The sequence below is a fragment of the Gouania willdenowi genome, chromosome 4, assembly GCF_900634775.1.
Source record: "Gouania willdenowi chromosome 4, fGouWil2.1, whole genome shotgun sequence".
Taxonomy (NCBI): domain Eukaryota; kingdom Metazoa; phylum Chordata; class Actinopteri; order Blenniiformes; family Gobiesocidae; genus Gouania; species Gouania willdenowi.
The window spans coordinates 37,081,229-37,099,434 of record NC_041047.1 but is presented as its reverse complement, the minus strand read 5'-3'; the positions used below and the strand labels follow the sequence as shown (position 1 = coordinate 37,099,434).

Genomic DNA, 18,206 nt, shown 5'->3' with positions numbered 1-18,206 from the left:
CACAGGAGTACCGAGGCTCCAGCTCAAAACAACATTTAATGGAAACACGTTCAAAGCGCAGTTATACTTTGTCGACATTTAGAAATATCGCTTTTATTTTGTGAAAATCTGTAATGGAAACCCAGCTACTGATTATTCGCTAACTTCTGCCACAAGTGCATCAGCCACGCAGTGTTTAAGGGAGGGTAAAGGTCACTTAGGAGAGATCTTCTTCTCTGCTTCATTGTCTACTACCAAACCGCACAGTTGGAACTGTCACGCCGCTGCGGGCACAGATTATTTTTTCGGGTCACAACTGTTTTTATCCTCTTTCGGTAAACAAAAAAGGTATACATCAACATCTTTACATTTCCTGATTATTTAGAGCAACCAAAAGCAGCACAAGTTGTTATTGTGACTGAAAAAACTGCTAAATGATCTAAAAATCTACTAAATGATCTAAAAATCAGGCTGAATGTTTCACTTCAACAGAAAACAATGGGATGTTTACAGGCAGTGGGGCCGTGTGACATCATCAATCATGTGATTGCAAAATGGAGGAACACAGGCTCTAAAACTGTACAGTAGTTCCATTTTTTAAAGTTCATTGAAAAAAAATATTACAAAAATAATGTGTTCTGTTAGACATAGATCTACTACTAATAAGTACATTTCAAAGACTTTAAGTGACATTTGTAAAAACAGTGGAGGATCCCTTTAAGAGTGATCGGGATCAATGATCCTGATCATGGTAACCAATGCATTTATTCTCAACAGTAATCTGAGAACATGATGAAGCGTTTTATCCTCACAGCAGGTAAAGAGTGGAACTCACATGTGTCTGCGGTGCAGCTCCATGATCCGCTCCTGGACTTTCTCCTGGTACGGCAGCAGCTTGTTTGTCTTCAGGAAGTCTCTGATGGCTCCGTCATCGTAGTCGCCAACCTCAGCTGTGGTGGATGAAGGAGAAGAAGCAGCAGCACATTAGCAATTAGCAAATTAGCATTAACAAACTCATTAGAGCAGTGGTTCCCAAACTCTTTTTGCTGCACCACATTGAAGAATAGAAAACTGTCAGACCCCCCCCATCACAATAAAACGTTAAGTAACCTTTTTTGAACAATATAAACATTTCAACTATTCTTCTTCAAATGTCATAAAAATTAATATTTTAGAACAATAATAATGAACCTCTTCATTACTAAGGTGCAAAAAAAAAAACATTTTCATGCACATGGTTCAGCAAGTTATTTTTGTGTTCTTCTACGTTAAGGTTTCATTTATTTAGACAACTTTTTTCAGGAAGTTTACTTCAGAAGTTTAGGCCACATCAAAGCCATCAGCAGACACCTCTGAAGAAGACTGGCAGTTGACAGTCGAAACATGTCAGGAGATCAATGAAAGATAAATGAAACCTTAACATGAAAGGCCAGTCTAGGAGATGCAACCCCCAGTTTGGAAACCACTGCACTCGAGTCTCTCATTGCTGCAATGCCTAAAGGTGGATTAGCCTGAAAGCCCATGTTTATAATAGGGATCATACTGTTGTGTTTATGAAGGAGATTTATCTTTTTTAAACAAAGTTGTCATGTTTGTAATGATATTGATATATCCACATAAACTCTACCTGTATTTCATCCAAAAGCCATTTTCTCTGATAAGGACATACAAACAAATGTTGAAGGTAAAAACTGACTCTCGATAGTTCATCAACTTCACCATAAACAACCCATCTGTTGACAAATGTTCATGTGACTGGAACTTTGGAAAGGTTTTGTGCATTGCATCGTGGGATTTGGAGTCACGTGGGAGAATAAAAAGATGGAGTTTAAGTGTTTTTAGTTTCTCACCGGTTGTGTTATGAAGGTCATACTAACGTACTAATCATACTAAGTCTGATGTCAATGTTAGTATGTAGTTCACATTAAATAGTATGCAAAGATTGACGGTGGGAACACTAGTCATACTCAACCGCCTCATGATGCATTACGAACGGAATGTAAAATGGTCCTGGGACCGGCTTCCCTTTTCAAAATAAAAGCATCTCTTGTTGTCTTCCATTAGTCTTTAACACCTTTGTAAACAGGGCTCTTGTTTTAAAGTTTGCTTTAGATCTTCATCATCAAACCTAAAGTGTTTCCATAGACGACAATTTGACTTGCCACTTGTTTTTGCTGCGTTTCTCCTGCCATGTTTCAGACCATTAGCAACAACTTTCCTCATGTTAGCCTGCAGGCGAGCTTTGGTTTTGAGAGGGGCGGGGCGGAGGGGAGGAGCTTGCATGTGCACGGATTAAACAACTCAAAGTTAGTATTAATAACATGTGTGTGCCAAGCTTTCTTATTTGTAGATGTACGAAATAGTGGGTTTGTTTTATTTAGCGAGTAAAACGTGAAAAATAATAATAATAATATTTTTTTAAATAATATTTTTTTCTTGATTGTTATTTTTGTAATCGTTGGGTGTAATAATGAAAATCGTAATATAATTTTGATTGAGCAGCCCTAATGAGTAGTATGTTAGGATGACATTTACAACATGGCCACTGTGATTTATTGCATTTTATTTTGCCAGAAAAAGATCATTTTTGTCCTCCTTTGTTTATCATAATTTGTTGTCCGGACAATTATGGCTGAATTCGAGTGTTTCGGCAGAAGCCACATGGGGTCACACTAGCATCATTAGTGGATGAGAAGAACTTTTAAAAAAAGTACAGTTTATAAAATTAGATTGATGTGTTCTGGCAGCTTTAACTGTACATCCTTCACGTTCACAAACTCAGGGGTTCTCAACCTTGGGGTCGCGACACACAGGGACGGGGTCACCAGATGTCTTTAAGAAACAGAATATTTTCAAAACAATTTGAGCCCATTTTTGCCCTTTTTCTCCAACTACACCAAACGTGCCATATTTTAACCTATTTTTTATCACTTTTTAATGTCACATTTTTGCTCCCATTTATGCTACTTCTTCATCACATTTCAATGCCTTTTCTGCAAACCTTTTCCACCACTTTTCCACCTAATGTCACATACGTTGACCCATTATTGAAGCTTTTAACCTTTTCACCATATTTCATGCTTCTGTTTGCCAATTTAACCACATTCATGATTTGTCATGCCCATTATTTGCCAGGTTAAACTTTTTTTTACCCACTTTTAAGCCAATATTGACACTTTGAATCTTTTTTTTTTTTTTTTTTTACCACTTTTTCTTTCCATTTTTGCCCACTTTAATTTGCAACTTTCAACCAATTTCTGTGTTTTTTTAAAATCCCATTTCACCACCTTTTCAACCATTTTTGGTCACTTTTAACTATATTTATTTCTGATTAAAACAAGGATTTACATTTTTAAGATGACTAAATGCTATGGCACAAATAATAATAAACTTCTTGGATAACAGTGGTTATTATTTAGATGAATACAATACGATTTCTGAACATTGTGTGATCTACTCCCACAACACGTGGCAAACATCGAACATGTTGATACTTATTTAATCATCTCTGCTTAATGCTGCAATTTGGACCTAGGTAACACTCTTTGGTGCCCTGCAGCATCAACATAACAGGGATAGCCTTGTTTTCCTCCAGTTCAAACCTTCAAATTAATCAATCATGTTCCAAAACCAAAATAGTGCAGTAGGTTTAAATTAATTTTTGACTTTAACAGCAACGCTTTATGAGAATCAGGAAAAGCAAAAGGCCACAAAATAAAGATGAAACATTTAAAGGGCATAAAAACACTGTGGTTGTCATTCTAAACACGTACACTGGATGATGTGAGAGGCTAGCAGGGCTCCAGTGTTTTCTGTGCAGATCAGCCGGCCCTCCATCAGATCTCTCTTTATCTGCAAGGAGAATAAATACCTAGACAAAAAAAAAAAAAAAAGAGCACAGGCTTAGAGTCCATCTGTTGATGGTCAGGAACAGCAAATAAGCACAAAGTCATCTTATCACGGATTAATTTAAGAGTTATTTAGTAGTAATCAAACTAATTACTATCACAGTCAGAACATTTAACTAACAGTGTGTTTTAAAAAATGCCTTAATCCCATCCCCAGTGTCAGATTAGGTTTGTTTGTTTTTACTGATTATTAGATCCTCCACTGTTTTTACAAGTTTGGCCTAAAATCTTTAAAATGTAGTTATTTGATTTTTATTATAAATTGCCTTTATTATATAAAGGTAATTATTTTAATTGCCTTTTAAAAATGTGACTACTTAACAGTTTTAGAGCCTGTGTTCCTCCATTTTGAAATCACGTGATTGATGATGTCACACGGCCCCCACTGCCATTGTTTTCTATTGCAGTGAAACATTCAGCCTGATTTTTAGATCATTTAGCAGATTTTTCAGTCAAAATGACAACTTTGTGCAGCTTTTGGTTGCTCTAAATAATCAGGAAAATTTTAAGATTTTGATGTAAACCTCTTTTGTTCGCCAAAAGAGGATAAAAACGGTCAAATAACAAGTTTACGTTTTATGAAGTTATTTATTAAAGCCTTCGTAATTGTGATTAATGGTAATTGAAATTTAGTAATCAAGAATGTTATATATATATTAATAACTTTTTGTACTGTTTGTTTATTTTCTTCTTATCTTTGGTTCTCTTCTTTTAAAGAAATGTAGCTGCCATAAATCTCATGTGGTGGGAGGGAAGGGTGTTACTGTTAGGATGTGTTATTAAAAATATGTATGTAATATTGAAATTTGGAGGTACCAATGTTTATTTTCTCTCTAATTTCTTTCACATTGTTTTATTTTTTGTGTTTCATAATGTAGATTGTTATAATGTGAATGCTGTAAAGTGGTGGATCTTGCATTCTTCAATAAAAAAAAAATAATGTAATGTTTGTAATTGACTTTTTTTGGGGAAAATTATAATTGTAATTTTAATTGTAATTGACAAAAATGCTGGTGACCATAATGATAACTGAGCTGTAATTGAACATGGATAATTAAAGATGTAATTGAAATTGAAAAATGTAATTGACCCCAACCCTGTCTAGAAACAATCGCGAGCTTGAAATGTAAATGTAAAAAAACTGACCGGGTGTACTCCTCCTGCAGCTGACCCGGGTCAGGAGGAAAGAACTTCACCGACAGTCGAAAGAGTGCGTTTGAAGGCCCTAAAAAAACACAGTGTGTTAAAACACAGTTTTGTTACAGTGTTATAACAGTGTTAAAACACAGAGTGTTAAAACACAGTTTAGTTACAGTGTTATAACACAGAGTGTTAAAACACAGTTTAGTTACAGTGTTATAACAGTATTAAAACATAGTGTTACAGTGTTCAAACACAGAGTGTTAAAACACAGTTTAGTTACAGTGTTATAACAGTTTTAAAACATAGTGTTACAGTGTTAAAACAGAGTGTTCAAACACAGAGTGTTAAAACACAGTGTTAAAACACAGTGTTGAAACATAGTTTAGTTAAAACAGTGTTAACACAGTTTAGTTACAGTGTTAAAACGCAGTGTTAACAAAGTGTTGAAACATAATTTACTTAAAACATAGTGAAAACACAATTTAGTTAGTGTTACAACACAGAGTTAAAGCACAGTTTAGTTAAAAACACAGAGTGTTACAGTGTTAAAACACAGTGTTACAGTGTTACAACACAGTGTTACAGTGTTACAACACAGTGTTAAAACACAAAGTGTTAAAACACAGTTTAGTTAGTGTTAAAACACAGTTTAGTTAGTGTTAAAACACAAAGTGTTAAAACACAGTGTTAAAACACAGTGTTAAAACACAAAGTGTTAAAACACAGTTTAGTTAGTGTTAAAACACAGTTTAATTAAAACACAGTTTAGTTAAAACAGAGTGTTGCAGTGTTACAACAGAGTGTTGCAGTGTTACAACAGAGTGTTGCAGTGTTACAACAGAGTGTTAAAACACAAAGCGTTAAAACACAGTTTAGTTAAAACACGGTGTGATGATCAGCAGGTGGAGTGGGGGAAGGTGTTTCTTACTTCTGACTTGCTTTGAGATGAACTTTGTGGGTTCCAGCCAAACCTGAGGAGACACAAAAAGGAACATGGTCACCATGGAAACAACCAGGACGTAGGTAGAAACTCAGGCTCTGCTCCATCTGGGCCTGATTGAGGAAGGAATGTATGAGATCTACACAGATATGCAAAGACACTGGCAACACGAGCCTGGTGTCAGGTTTACAGCTACACATGTTGTTCTGGTCAGGGACGTCAGGGGGAAAAATCTACTTCTCCATCACTTATGTAAAAACTTTTCCTTTTTTTATACTGAGAAAAAATGCTTTTCCTGCCAGCTGTGCTTTCACTGTTCATTAGAAGTACTCACGTTACTGTAATTGAGTAGCTTTTATGGGTACTTTTACCTATTATGTTGTTACCCACATGGCATATTTGGCATGGCACTGTTTTACAGTTCATAAATGTAGCTATACTTAGAGCCTGAGAAATCATTAGGGCTGCCAACTTTGGTCGTTTAGTCGACTAATTGGTCGATGCCGTCGTGGTCGACCAAGATTTTCATTGGTCGACCAGTAATGGTATCAGTTTCAATACCGTTAAAAAAAATGCAATGCATTTATATAGCTGATAAGGATTAAATATGCCTAAACATGATTCTATGTTCAGCAACAGCTGTGTAAATGAGTGCTGGCTGCAAAAAAAAAAAAAAAAAAGTGTTGCGCTTCAGCTGTAGAAATGGGAATTGATAAGAATTTAGCGATTCCGATTCCATTATTGATACTGCTTATCGATTCGATTCCCTATTAACCAAAAGTACAGCTGTACTTACTATGCATTTAAACAGAAAAGCTTTAGTTTAGCCTTTGTTTACATTTCTATAAATGGACCTTCAGAGACGCCATCCCCGTTGTTAACATGTGATGTCATCAGTCGTGTGTGTAAACGTGTGAAAGAGCAAACTAAAGACAACGATCAGTACCAGTCCGTCTCCCGTATCTAATTACTTGTTATGAGGACATCAACTGGTGACGAGGTGTGTGTTCTTATGGAAGTTTGTTGTTTTTGGAAGAAATGTCTGTGCAAGAAGCAACTTTTGCAAGAGTGTACAGAACCCGGAAGTGAGTAGCGTAGCAACAGGACAGCACAGCTGTAGGTGGAGGAGGTGGATTCTCTGCGATGGACAGCAAACATCTATATGGTGGTAGGAGCTTCACTTGCTGCTAGCATAACCACAATATACAGGACCTGAGGGGTCTATCCACAAACTCTGGGTCAACAAACCCCGTGATGGGAAAACTCTGCGTATCGGATTCCATTACAGCTGGTATGAAGTGGGTCAATCAACCCTGAGTATGTAAACCTTGGGTTACTGACGAGCCTGTTCTAAAGGTGTGTTCAGTCTTCAGTGACTATAGTGGCTTAAATCACCCATAATTAGTCACACTTTTTGGTCACTTCATCACTTTATTTCTTCAGTGACGTGACAAGCGGTGAATAATATGAATAAAATGTGTCTGAGGAGACGTGTCAGCAGCATAGGATGTCTACATAGAGAGCCCTCCTGTTACACTGGATATAAAGACAGTAAATGCCGCTTGATATCGAATCTATTATATTGATTTTTAATGTAATATTGTCGCCAGAGTCATCTCAATGTCCTAAAAAAATGTCATTAAAAAGCCTGAAGCGGGACGCGAACTCGCAACCCATCTCTTCTAAGAGCAGCGTCACAATTCACTGCTCCATCATACCTTCATAGATGTGTGATCTACAGATTTAACTGTATAACAATATAAAACGACAATCGAGCCTTAAAAGTGGATTCATTTAAATTATCATCTCCTCCTTTATATTATCTACAGGTTTGTATTCAGTGAACTTTACTACAGATGTCAGTAGATGTTTTAATGCAGATCAACCTCTCAGTGACTTTCACTTAATGATCTACATCTACAATGTTATAAAGAAAACTACCGTTTAATAAAAAAAAAAAAAAAACAACATTAGTAATGATGTGAACACATCTGTGGTGTGTGATGTTACTAATGTGTTTCAGAGAAAAGTGTTAAAGTTCATTAAAGTGTTCAGAAATGGTGTTCAGGTGGGCGGAGCCAGGTAGAAACCCAGGGTTTCTTTGATAAAACCTGCCAGTGACCAGGTTTAGTTCACAGACAAGGTTGCCATGGTAACATACTCAGAGAAGAACATACCTCGCCTTTAGAACTGACATACTCAGAGTTTCCCTCATTTAAGCCCGGACATACTCAGAGTTTGAACATAACCCGCTTTATGGAATACCGCTCTGGAGGAGTTTATCGTTACATATTTGCAACTTAAGAGGAATCGATAAGCAGAATTGACAGGCAAGCAAACAAATGATTCCTAGGAATTGGATTACTGGGAATCGGTTCTCAGAAAGAACCGGTTTTCGATTCCCATCCCTATTCAGCTGTCGCTGCGCTGTAAATTAAGACAGGCTTGAAGCACAAGCATCAACCAATAAATCAATCCATTTTCTGCACAAGAACATGGATTATCCTTATATCTGATACGTGGATTATGTAAATAGATCCACTGTCTCTGGCGTGGCGGTGCACACTGCACACCTGTGTTTGACGTGCGTTTGTTTCCCCGTGCCCTGATGTGATGATGACATTAAAAGTTTATTAATAAAAACAGACTTACCACTAAAACAAACGTAAATATGTCATTTGTATGAGGAAAAATAGGTTTTTATTGTCGGTTTCAGGTCGGGCTCTGATATAAATACCTAATGTCTGTCAGACCTGTAGGTTTCACTTTTGCTTTGTCAGGTTGTGGTCAAAACTTGAATAAGGTTCATATCATAAATGGTCTATGTTTAAAATCGGCACCACAAACAGCCAAAACTTTTGTTTTGTTTGTTTTTTTATATTTTAATATGTGTATTATTTTATTTAAAAAATAATTGTACAGTTTGTCAAATCTTGTATTTTACACAGATTCCTTTTTGGAAAATAAATTAAGATTTGGTCTATTCCTTTTTAAGTTTATACATGAGTTGGGCAAGGGAACCGTACCGAAAACACAACAATAAATGTGGGGGCTGAAAGTAACTAGTAACTTTTACTTTGAGTACTATTCAATTGACCTACTTTTTACTTGTACTTTAATATTTTATGCACGACTTACATGTACTTGTGTACAATTTCAATCAAGTAACAGTACTTTTACTTGAGTAGATACATCAGTACTCTACATCTTTGCTATTCACACTGATGAATGATACATCTTCCAAACTGACAGGCTGCTTTAACATTCATCTGCTGTAGCCTGACAGCAGAAAATGTGATTTGGAAATAGTTCACACAGACAATAAATAATGATTTCTCTCACTCATGCAGGAGATGTAAAAAGTAACTTCAAGCCTGCAGTGAAGAAATGACAAACGTATTGACAGACATTGCACATGTTTGAGGAAACGGATGTTAATGGTAGACATCAGATATAAATCAAGCTTATAAACATTGCCTGTCATATTTGTCACATCTGTCACATCACACATACACAATAAAGTTGCTGGAGACGATAATTATTTTATCGAATAAAGACACAATGTAGGCCTCGTGGCTCATTGAATCAACTAGTACAGTGCCTGTCGGAAGTATGCATTCATATAGTGGGCGCTTAAGGAGAGTTGTCAATTACGGGCATAATAATAACATACTCTGTAGCATTATTAAGGGGTATATTTGCAGGTGCAAAGTAAAATAACGTGTGCAATTTCCCTGGTTTAATTCTATGAGACATGCGTATGATGAATGTGTTGGGTTTTTTTTACTCATTTTTATATTTTTTGTTTTAATTATTATTTGTTGTTGCCATTGAAGTGTTATTCTGGAGTCATTTTGTGATTTGTTTTTTTTTTATGTAGTTTTGTGCATTTCTGTTGTCATTTTAGTGTATTTTTGTATAAATATTTAGTTTTGTATATACTGAGTCATTTTCATATTTTTGTTGTTTGGTGTATTTTTCTGTAATATATGTTTTTTGGAGTCATTTCGTGTGTTTTTGGAGCCTTTTGTATATTTTTGTGCATTTCTGTTGTCGTTTTGTGTACTTCCTGTATAAATATTGTTTAGTTTTTTTGTTTTACGTCATTTGTGCATTTTTTTGTATAATTATTGTTTTTTGTTGCATTTGTAGTGTGATTCTGGAGTCATTTTATATCTTTTTTTAGTGTAGTTTTTTGCATTTCTGTTGTCTTTTTTTGTATTTTTTGTTTAAATATTTAGTTTTGTGTATTTTGAGTCATTTTCATATTTTTGTTGTTTGGTGTGTGTTTTGGGGGCGGAGGGAGGGATCCATTCTAAATTCATACGCACCAGTCCATCCACGTGTACCTGCCTAACTTTCACTAAACTTCTCTATTGTCAGTAGTTAGATGTAGTGGCAGGTGTGACGTGAGAGAAGCTGCAGTAATCAGGTGACCTTCACTATGTAACATATAAACACTTAGATCTGACTCAGAGTGTAACACTACAGTCAATACCACCCTATGGACGGGTGTCGTGACACAGACTGTAACCGGACTAAATGGTGGTCCGTTATTCACTCAACACTCACATACCTGCACGCATGTCACGTAGACGGTGATTGATAGTGAAGCCCACCTGATCAATGTGTGTGTGTGTGTGTGTGTGTGTGTGTGAGAGACTCTACCTGAGACTCTAATCTCCTCCGTTGGTTCTCACACACACGCACCGCAAAAAATGTGCAGCTTTCAACACAGCAGCCATTGCCGTCAATCACTTCCAGGTGAGCTCTGTCCGGTCTAAATAGCGAAAGGTCAAACTAACATGAAAATAAACATTTTGAAACATTATCACCAAATAAGGAACAGTAAAAAAGTATCTTTCCTCAAAAGAGAAGTCAACGGGAGCTCACTACCACGCTACGGACGTGTGTCGTGACACAGACTGTAACCGGACTAAATGGTGGTCTGTTATACAACTTCTGGGTGAGGTTTGTCCGGTCTAAATAGCGAACGGTCAAACTAACATGAAAATAAACGTTTCGAAATGTCATCACCAAATGAATAACAGTAAAAAAGTATTTTTCCTCAAAAGAGAGAAGTCCAAGGGAGCTCACGCACGCACCGGAAGTGAGCTGTGCTGTGATATAGATGGTGCGCTAGCGCCCCCTCACACTCTGAGGTCAAAAGTTGAATAGGTTTCATTTCAGGGCCATCCAGAAGTGAAATAAAATTAAAATAAACCTTTTGAAATTACCAAATTACTCCAAAATAACACATACACACACTCGGGGTATTTGGAACCCGTCGACCAAGTTTCAGGTCCAACTCGCACCGCGTCGGGGAGATATTTGCTCCACACACACACGCACACGCACACGCACACGCGCACACACGCACACAGTCGTCCCTTGCTTTTTAGTTAGATGGTTAGTTGGTGGATAAAAAGTTGTAAAAGGATAAAATTTCTACTCAAAAGTTTGTTTTGATCTCCACTGTAAACACTCTCTCATTGACCTTTTTGGAAAAGTTTCACACATTGCATTGTGAGATGTGGGAAGTGTTTTTACTTCATTCTTACTGTGATTTCTTGTGTTTCTTCACCAGACAAAGAGGACAGTGGTTGGTTTGACACCTTTTTTGTTCTAGTTTGTTCCTAGTATTCCCAGTGATGTCACCTCACTCTGAGACACTCCATTTTGGCAGGATTCAGATCTTTTTGTGTAAACCCCAGAATAAACATCCACCATTGTTTGCCACAACTTTCAGTGAAAACAACAGTGCTCGTATGCACAGAGCATCTTCGGCCCTAAGAGAGCTCCTAAGATGAAAAACTGTTGAGGAGGACTTTTAAGAAGCCTAAAAGTGTCTTAAACAGACAGAAACAGAGAGGACAGAGAGACATTATCTAGATGTTTAACGACAGTGATTAATAAGACGCTACCGGCTTATATTTGGGGGGGGGGGGCGAAGCCCGTGGAACAGCATATGCGGATCCTAGGACCAGCGGTGCTGGGAACCCTATTGTATTTGTCCCGATGAGTATAGTTACTTTTTATAATTCCATTGGTAAGAGTGGTACTGCAGGATAAACCGTGCAAGAGAGGATGGGTCCAGAACCCCCAGGGGACCTTGGACGCAAAAACTCACATATATCCGCCAGCACGCGGCACTGGAACAAAGGTCAACGCGTTTTGGCCTATAACTCCCACACCGTATGTCGCACATTCAAAAACTATCCACAGCTTCCCTGAATAGCGCTGAATCACCTGGGATAGGCCACGCCCATTTCCACCTTATTTTTTGTCGGTGCAAAATTGCGAAAAACTGGAAAATCTAGTTTTTCAAACTCCTCCTTGGAGTTTTGTCCAATCAGCGTGAAACTTGGCACGTAAAGTCTTCAGTTGGACCTGATCTCAAGTTCAGCAAAGAATTTTGTTCAGGCAAAATATGTGCAAATAATAACGAGTAATATTTTTTAGCTAGCTATACAAACGTAAACTGGTGCATATTTCGGTCAAAATAAATGCTAACAACACCAAATCTGAGATCCTTGGTTGGCATGTGACTGTGGGGGTATGCGCCAAATTTGGATAATGTATGTCACTAGGGGGCGCTGTAAATATGGAATATTTATATCTGTTAAATGGCAAAACCGAATTTTACCAAATTTGGTGGGTATGACCTTGGGTCGCTCTTGAGGCCATATCTCAAAGTTATTCGCAATTGGTCAAAGTGGGCGTGGCTTATTACAACATAAACAACAAACATTTATATTAGCTCAAGTATTATGTTGAGGGCTGTGAAATTTACAGGGTAGATATAGAAAAGCACACAGACCACCTATACCAAAAAATGCGCCACTAGGTGGCGTTATAATGGGTGCAAAAACATTTTGGGCTGTAGCTTTTAAGTTTTAAATCACAGTTTCATAAACTTTATATCTACATGTTCCCTAAATAGAGTTGCATCTTGTAACATAGGCCACGCCCACTCCCACGGCATATTTCTCTTTGTAAGTCACTACACATAAAAACCTACTTTTTCAAACTCCTCCTAGTGTTTAAGCACTATCTGCACCAAACTTTGCACGGACATACAATCCCCAGACTTGCCTGATAAAAAGTTGAGTAAAGAATTTGGGCAAAATATGCGTAAAATATTAATGAGTAAAATTTTCTAGCAAGCTAAAAAACACATACTGTTGAGCATTTTTGTCAAAGTAAAAACTATCAACATCAAACTCAATTTACTCATGTCAGGTCAATCAGAGGCTCTGTGGCAAATTTGGCCCAAATTGGCAAATAGGGGGCGCTATAAACAAAGAAACATCAAGCAACATGAAAGTTGATCAGATTTACATGAAAACCGGCACATTTTGGCGTGTAACTTTCACATTTTAAATTACATCTTCATAAACTTTATATCCACGTATTCCCTAAATAAAGTTGCATCTTTTGACATAGGCCACGCCCACTTTCATGGCATATTTCTCTTTGTAAGTCACTACACATCAAAAACCTACTTTTTTGAACTCCTCGTGTTTAAGCTCCATCTGCACCAAACTTTGCACATACAAAACTCCAGACTTTCCTGATCGCCCCAAGCCCGTCATCCTTATTGACGTATTTCCATGGGCTCTGCGAAACCTGGGGGCCGAATCGCGCGGGAAGGCTTGGCCCCCTTTCATAACTGCTTGCAGTTCTATTTATTATTATTATTATTATTATTATTATTATTATTACAGTGTTTTTGGATGGTTTTTGTTTTTTTGTTTTTTCGCACCATCCACCAAGTCACATTCCTTGTAATGTTTAAACTGTATTTGGCAATAAAACGATTCTGACTTTTCCAACACAGCGTACGTAATATCACAGTCATACCATTACAGCGCTTTCACAGCCTTGCATTGTTGCGTGATTTGTTTTTGCTCACTTGTTTGTGAGCTGTAATCTCCATCCTCGCTTTGATTACAGCAAGTAACAGGACTTCACACTCGTATCTTGAGCGCAAACGCAGAGGGAACGATGCACTGATCATCAGCGCACGTCTCTTCTCTTTCACTTTTTAAAACAGCATCAGCAATCACAGTAATCACTGCCAGCTCAGCGGTAAAGTGACCAACGTGGACAATGTAAATCAACATGTGAATGACTTTCAAACATTTTAAGCTGTGTACAAATTAATTGAATTAAATAATTTCATGATTACACATTTCTTAATGCAGTCCAAGTTTGATCCATTGATTTTACTCTCCATTCATTACTAGGAGCACAGAGCACTTGTTTCCCCCTTTTCTCTAACAACCAATCACAGCTCATAGCAGACTATCATAAATGGCAACGTGGTCAACCACACCTCCTCACTAAGATAAGAGAATCTGTCAACTCGTTGTTCAGAGTTGCTTTCAGAAACTTCTTGAATCACTTTTAAGCTAAGATTCCTTGCTCGGACTTTTTGGGTTAAGTTAGAAGCTCTCTGAGAGACTGAGAATCTAAGTGAATACAGGAACAGATATTTACCAACGACGTAGGTCCTGATGCTGTAGCATAAATCAGGCTTTAGAGTCACACAGTGTGATGATGGTTTACAGTTTGTTCCCTTCCACAACGCAGGATGTCAGCGGTCAGGCAGTTTGGGCAGTTGGTTTAGTGACATTGGTATGAATGGGTATGAAATATGAATTGTGCTACTTTTACTTGTCTTAGAGTAGATTTAGACAAGGAGCATCAGTACTTTCACTCCTCTGATTATCCCAGGCCAGTGAAAACATCCTCATCAGCCACTGAAACTGAAAACACGCTCATTCTGCGTCTGCTTTAACAGATGACGTTGCCAACATTTCTCCAAGCGTATTGTTTTAAAGGAGTGGGAGATGATGCCTACCCAGTTCATTTGCATGTTCTGATACTCCAGGCCAAAGTAATCACTTTCCATGAGGTTACATCTGTGGAAAACCTCAGTGAGGAGGGTCTGTCCAATGGCTTTGGGCTGAGAGGGAAAACAGAAAGAGAAAAATATCATTATTCATTCCAATAGCAAGATAAATATAGCTCAAGAACAAAGAGGAGGAAAATTCAGGGATTTGTTTTAAATCAAAATACACAAAATAAAGGCCTGGATGTTGGTGGTTGGCTCTGTCAAAGTGTGTCTGATAGCGTAAGAGCGAAGCATGGCTGAGAAAAGGCCCATGCAGACAGGAAATGTGCATGTTCTACCTTCTCATTGCTCTGCTGCGGGGTTTGTTTTCACTAAATGAAGAGCTAATTACTATGTACTAAAGCACACACGGCACTTGAGGTTTGGGAAACGAGCCTGCGACTTTGGGAGAAAATTACAGCCTCAGACATCTGGTTGTAATGTGAAATGGTATTTTTAAAAAAGCGTACAAAACAAACCGCTCAAGAGTCAAACCAGGAAATTTACTGCATTTAGTCTTTTCATGACTTTGACACCATCAATCAGAGCTGCAGAGATCTTTAAATGTCAAACGATAAGGACTGATGTGTCACATAAATGAAGGAATCTGTTGTAAGGGAAGGCTCCCCCCCCACCCCCACACAGTGAATGGATCCGATTACAGACGCTCTAAAGAGCAGAACAAAAGAGCGGTGTGGTGAAATACTTTGGCCGACACTCAAAGGCAGCAAATAACACCAGAGTTCCACATGAAGCAGCAGCAGCAGCAGCAATCTGAGATGTTTTTCCTCAACAACCACAAAGATTAACACTGATGTCTTAGGGCTGAACAATATATCGAGATTCAGGATATATCCATGTATTATTGATATTTTCTATTTTGGCTATATAGAAAATTACAATATCACGTGTAAATCGATATATATATACATTTTTTTTTAATTTAATATCTTATTTTGTATTAAAATACTCATTTTAGGAGTTGCTGTTTTCTCTACTTCTCAGAGCAGAATGAAAATTACTGTTAGATGTTTTTAATTCGAAATTAGTTATTCCGAACTAAATAATTCAGAATTAAAGTGTTCTGCTTCGAGTTTACATGGAAATGGTAATTTAAAATTGAGGTTTACACAGAAAACCGGTTTATTGGGCTTTATTCAATTTGCTTTAGGTCTGGGGGTTGGGAAGGCTCTGATTGGACAGGGGGTGAATGTGATCACGTGTGTATCACGTCTATTGGGAAAAACACACAACAAACCTTTTATTGTCGGCTCCAACATAGAATACCACATAATAGAAACAAATTATATTTCAACACCTCGTTGGCCCTCTGTCCGCCCTCCCTCCCCTCCAAGATACATGGAAGGCGTCGTGGAGCGCCCAGAAGAGGCTGCACGCCCTCACCCCCCAGCGGCTAGAAATCCTGTTCTCCGCCCTGGACCCGGCCACAAACACCCCTCTCCCAGACCCACCACCCACCCGCCCCGCCCACGTGCTAAGTTCTTGAGCTCTTTTTGGTGCATGTATGCTGAGGAGGTTTTTTCCTAGTTTTATACTGTCCTCCCCAATAGAGAACTTCCCCTCACCTCTCCTTCTGTTGTTCTCCCATTTTTCATCGTCCATGTGGCGAACCGCAGTTCTCCCACTCCTGTCCTCCCATGTTATGTGTTATGTATGATTTTCTTGGACGGGATGAAACTGAAATGAAATTTCGTTGCTCTGTAACATGTGCAATGACAAATAAAGCTATTCTATTATATTCCAATGAGAACTATTTTCACTTTTATTTTTATTGTAGTTTTGAAGCAGCAGCTGGATGATAACACACTTTTTCACTGTAGTCTACAGAGCAGGAGGAGATGGGAACTAATCACCAGTAAATAAAGCATTAGGATTTAAGTGTTTACAGGGTCAGTTTAAAGAGGATTTAACTTTTATTCTGAATTAAAGCTCCCACGTAAAAGTGGCCACTCAGTGCGTCCTAACCCAGACCATCCCCTAAACAAGTCATACTACAGAACTTACTCACACGTGCTGTCCCTTATTGGAGAAAAAGCCAAAAGTGGCACATATTGTGCAGCTGTTTGTTAATAAATGTCCCATTTGTGTATTTTTTTTCCCCTTCTTTTGTGTATTTTGTTGTCTTATTTATGAATTTTTGTTGTTCTTTTGTGTATTTTTGGATGTCTTTCTGAGTCATTTTGTGTGCTTTTTGGCATGTATGTTGTTCTTGGATTGTTGTTGTCCCATTGTGTATATTTTTCTCCTTTTGTTTATTTTTGTGCTTTTATGTATTTCTGTTGTCCATTATTTTCACCTATTGTGTATTTTTTTTTTTTTTATTGTTTTGTAATATGTAACATAATATTAAACAAACAGGGGACTGGGTTATACAAAAGGCACACAAATAAATACAAAGAAAAAATAAACACACCTTTTGTGTATTTTGTTGTCCTATTAAGTATTTGTGCTGTTATTTTGTGTATTTCTCTGTTAATTTGTGTTTTTATTGAAGAATGCAACATCCGCCACTTTACAGCATTCACATTATAACAATCAACATCGTGAAATACAAAAAAGTAAAACAATGTGAAAGAAACAAGAGAAAATAAAAGTTCGGTACCACCAGTCTTCAACATTATATACATATTTTTTATTAATACATCCTAGTGACACTAACACTCTTCCCTCCCACCCCATGATACTTATGAGCTACATTTCTTTAAATGAAAAGAACTAAAGATAAGAACAAAATAAACAATACAAAAAGAAATTAAAAATAAATAAATAAATGAAAAAAAAAACAAACAAAAAAAAACAGTATATATATATATATATATATATATATATATATATATATATATATATATATAAATAACAAAAATAATGTAAATTTGTGTTTTTGGAGTAATTTTGTGTATTTTTTGGACCCATCTAAACGAACAGTGATGTTATTTTAGCCTGCGTGGCATTTTGCATCTGCAAACCCTGAAATTGTCTTTTTGGTAAGACTTTATTTGAATTAAAATTATGTAGATTTAAATCATATTGCCAATTTGAGGAAAACATTTTGTCTTCAAACATGAATTTTGGTCCATATTGCCCACACTACTGAGATCTAAAATGCTTTGGTCAGTAAAACTGAAGCTTTCCTGATGTTCCACATTTCCACAAAGGCTTTCTTTCGCTCTCAATCTGCTTAAAGTCAGTGTGACATGAGCTTCCATCCAGACTTAGAGCTTTAGAATGCATCATCAAACATGATCAGCCTCATCACGGCTACCACGGAGCACACGTTGCTCATCAAGCTCAAACTGCAAACCGCAAATCCAAGAAA

The 18,206-nt window shown here is 37.3% G+C and overlaps 1 protein-coding gene across 1 annotated transcript in view; it reads right to left on the bottom strand.

Moving 5' to 3' along the window:
- farp2 (FERM, RhoGEF and pleckstrin domain protein 2) overlaps positions 1-18,206 on the bottom strand; it is a 93,410-nt gene that overhangs the window by 51,436 nt on the left and 23,768 nt on the right. The window contains exons 3-7 of the mRNA XM_028444683.1: positions 14,837-14,941; positions 5,959-6,001; positions 5,034-5,112; positions 3,753-3,850; positions 815-929 (exon numbers count right to left, since the gene is read on the bottom strand). Coding sequence (XP_028300484.1) covers positions 815-929; positions 3,753-3,850; positions 5,034-5,112; positions 5,959-6,001; positions 14,837-14,941 — 440 coding nt within the window. The remainder of the gene's footprint in view (positions 1-814; positions 930-3,752; positions 3,851-5,033; positions 5,113-5,958; positions 6,002-14,836; positions 14,942-18,206) is intronic.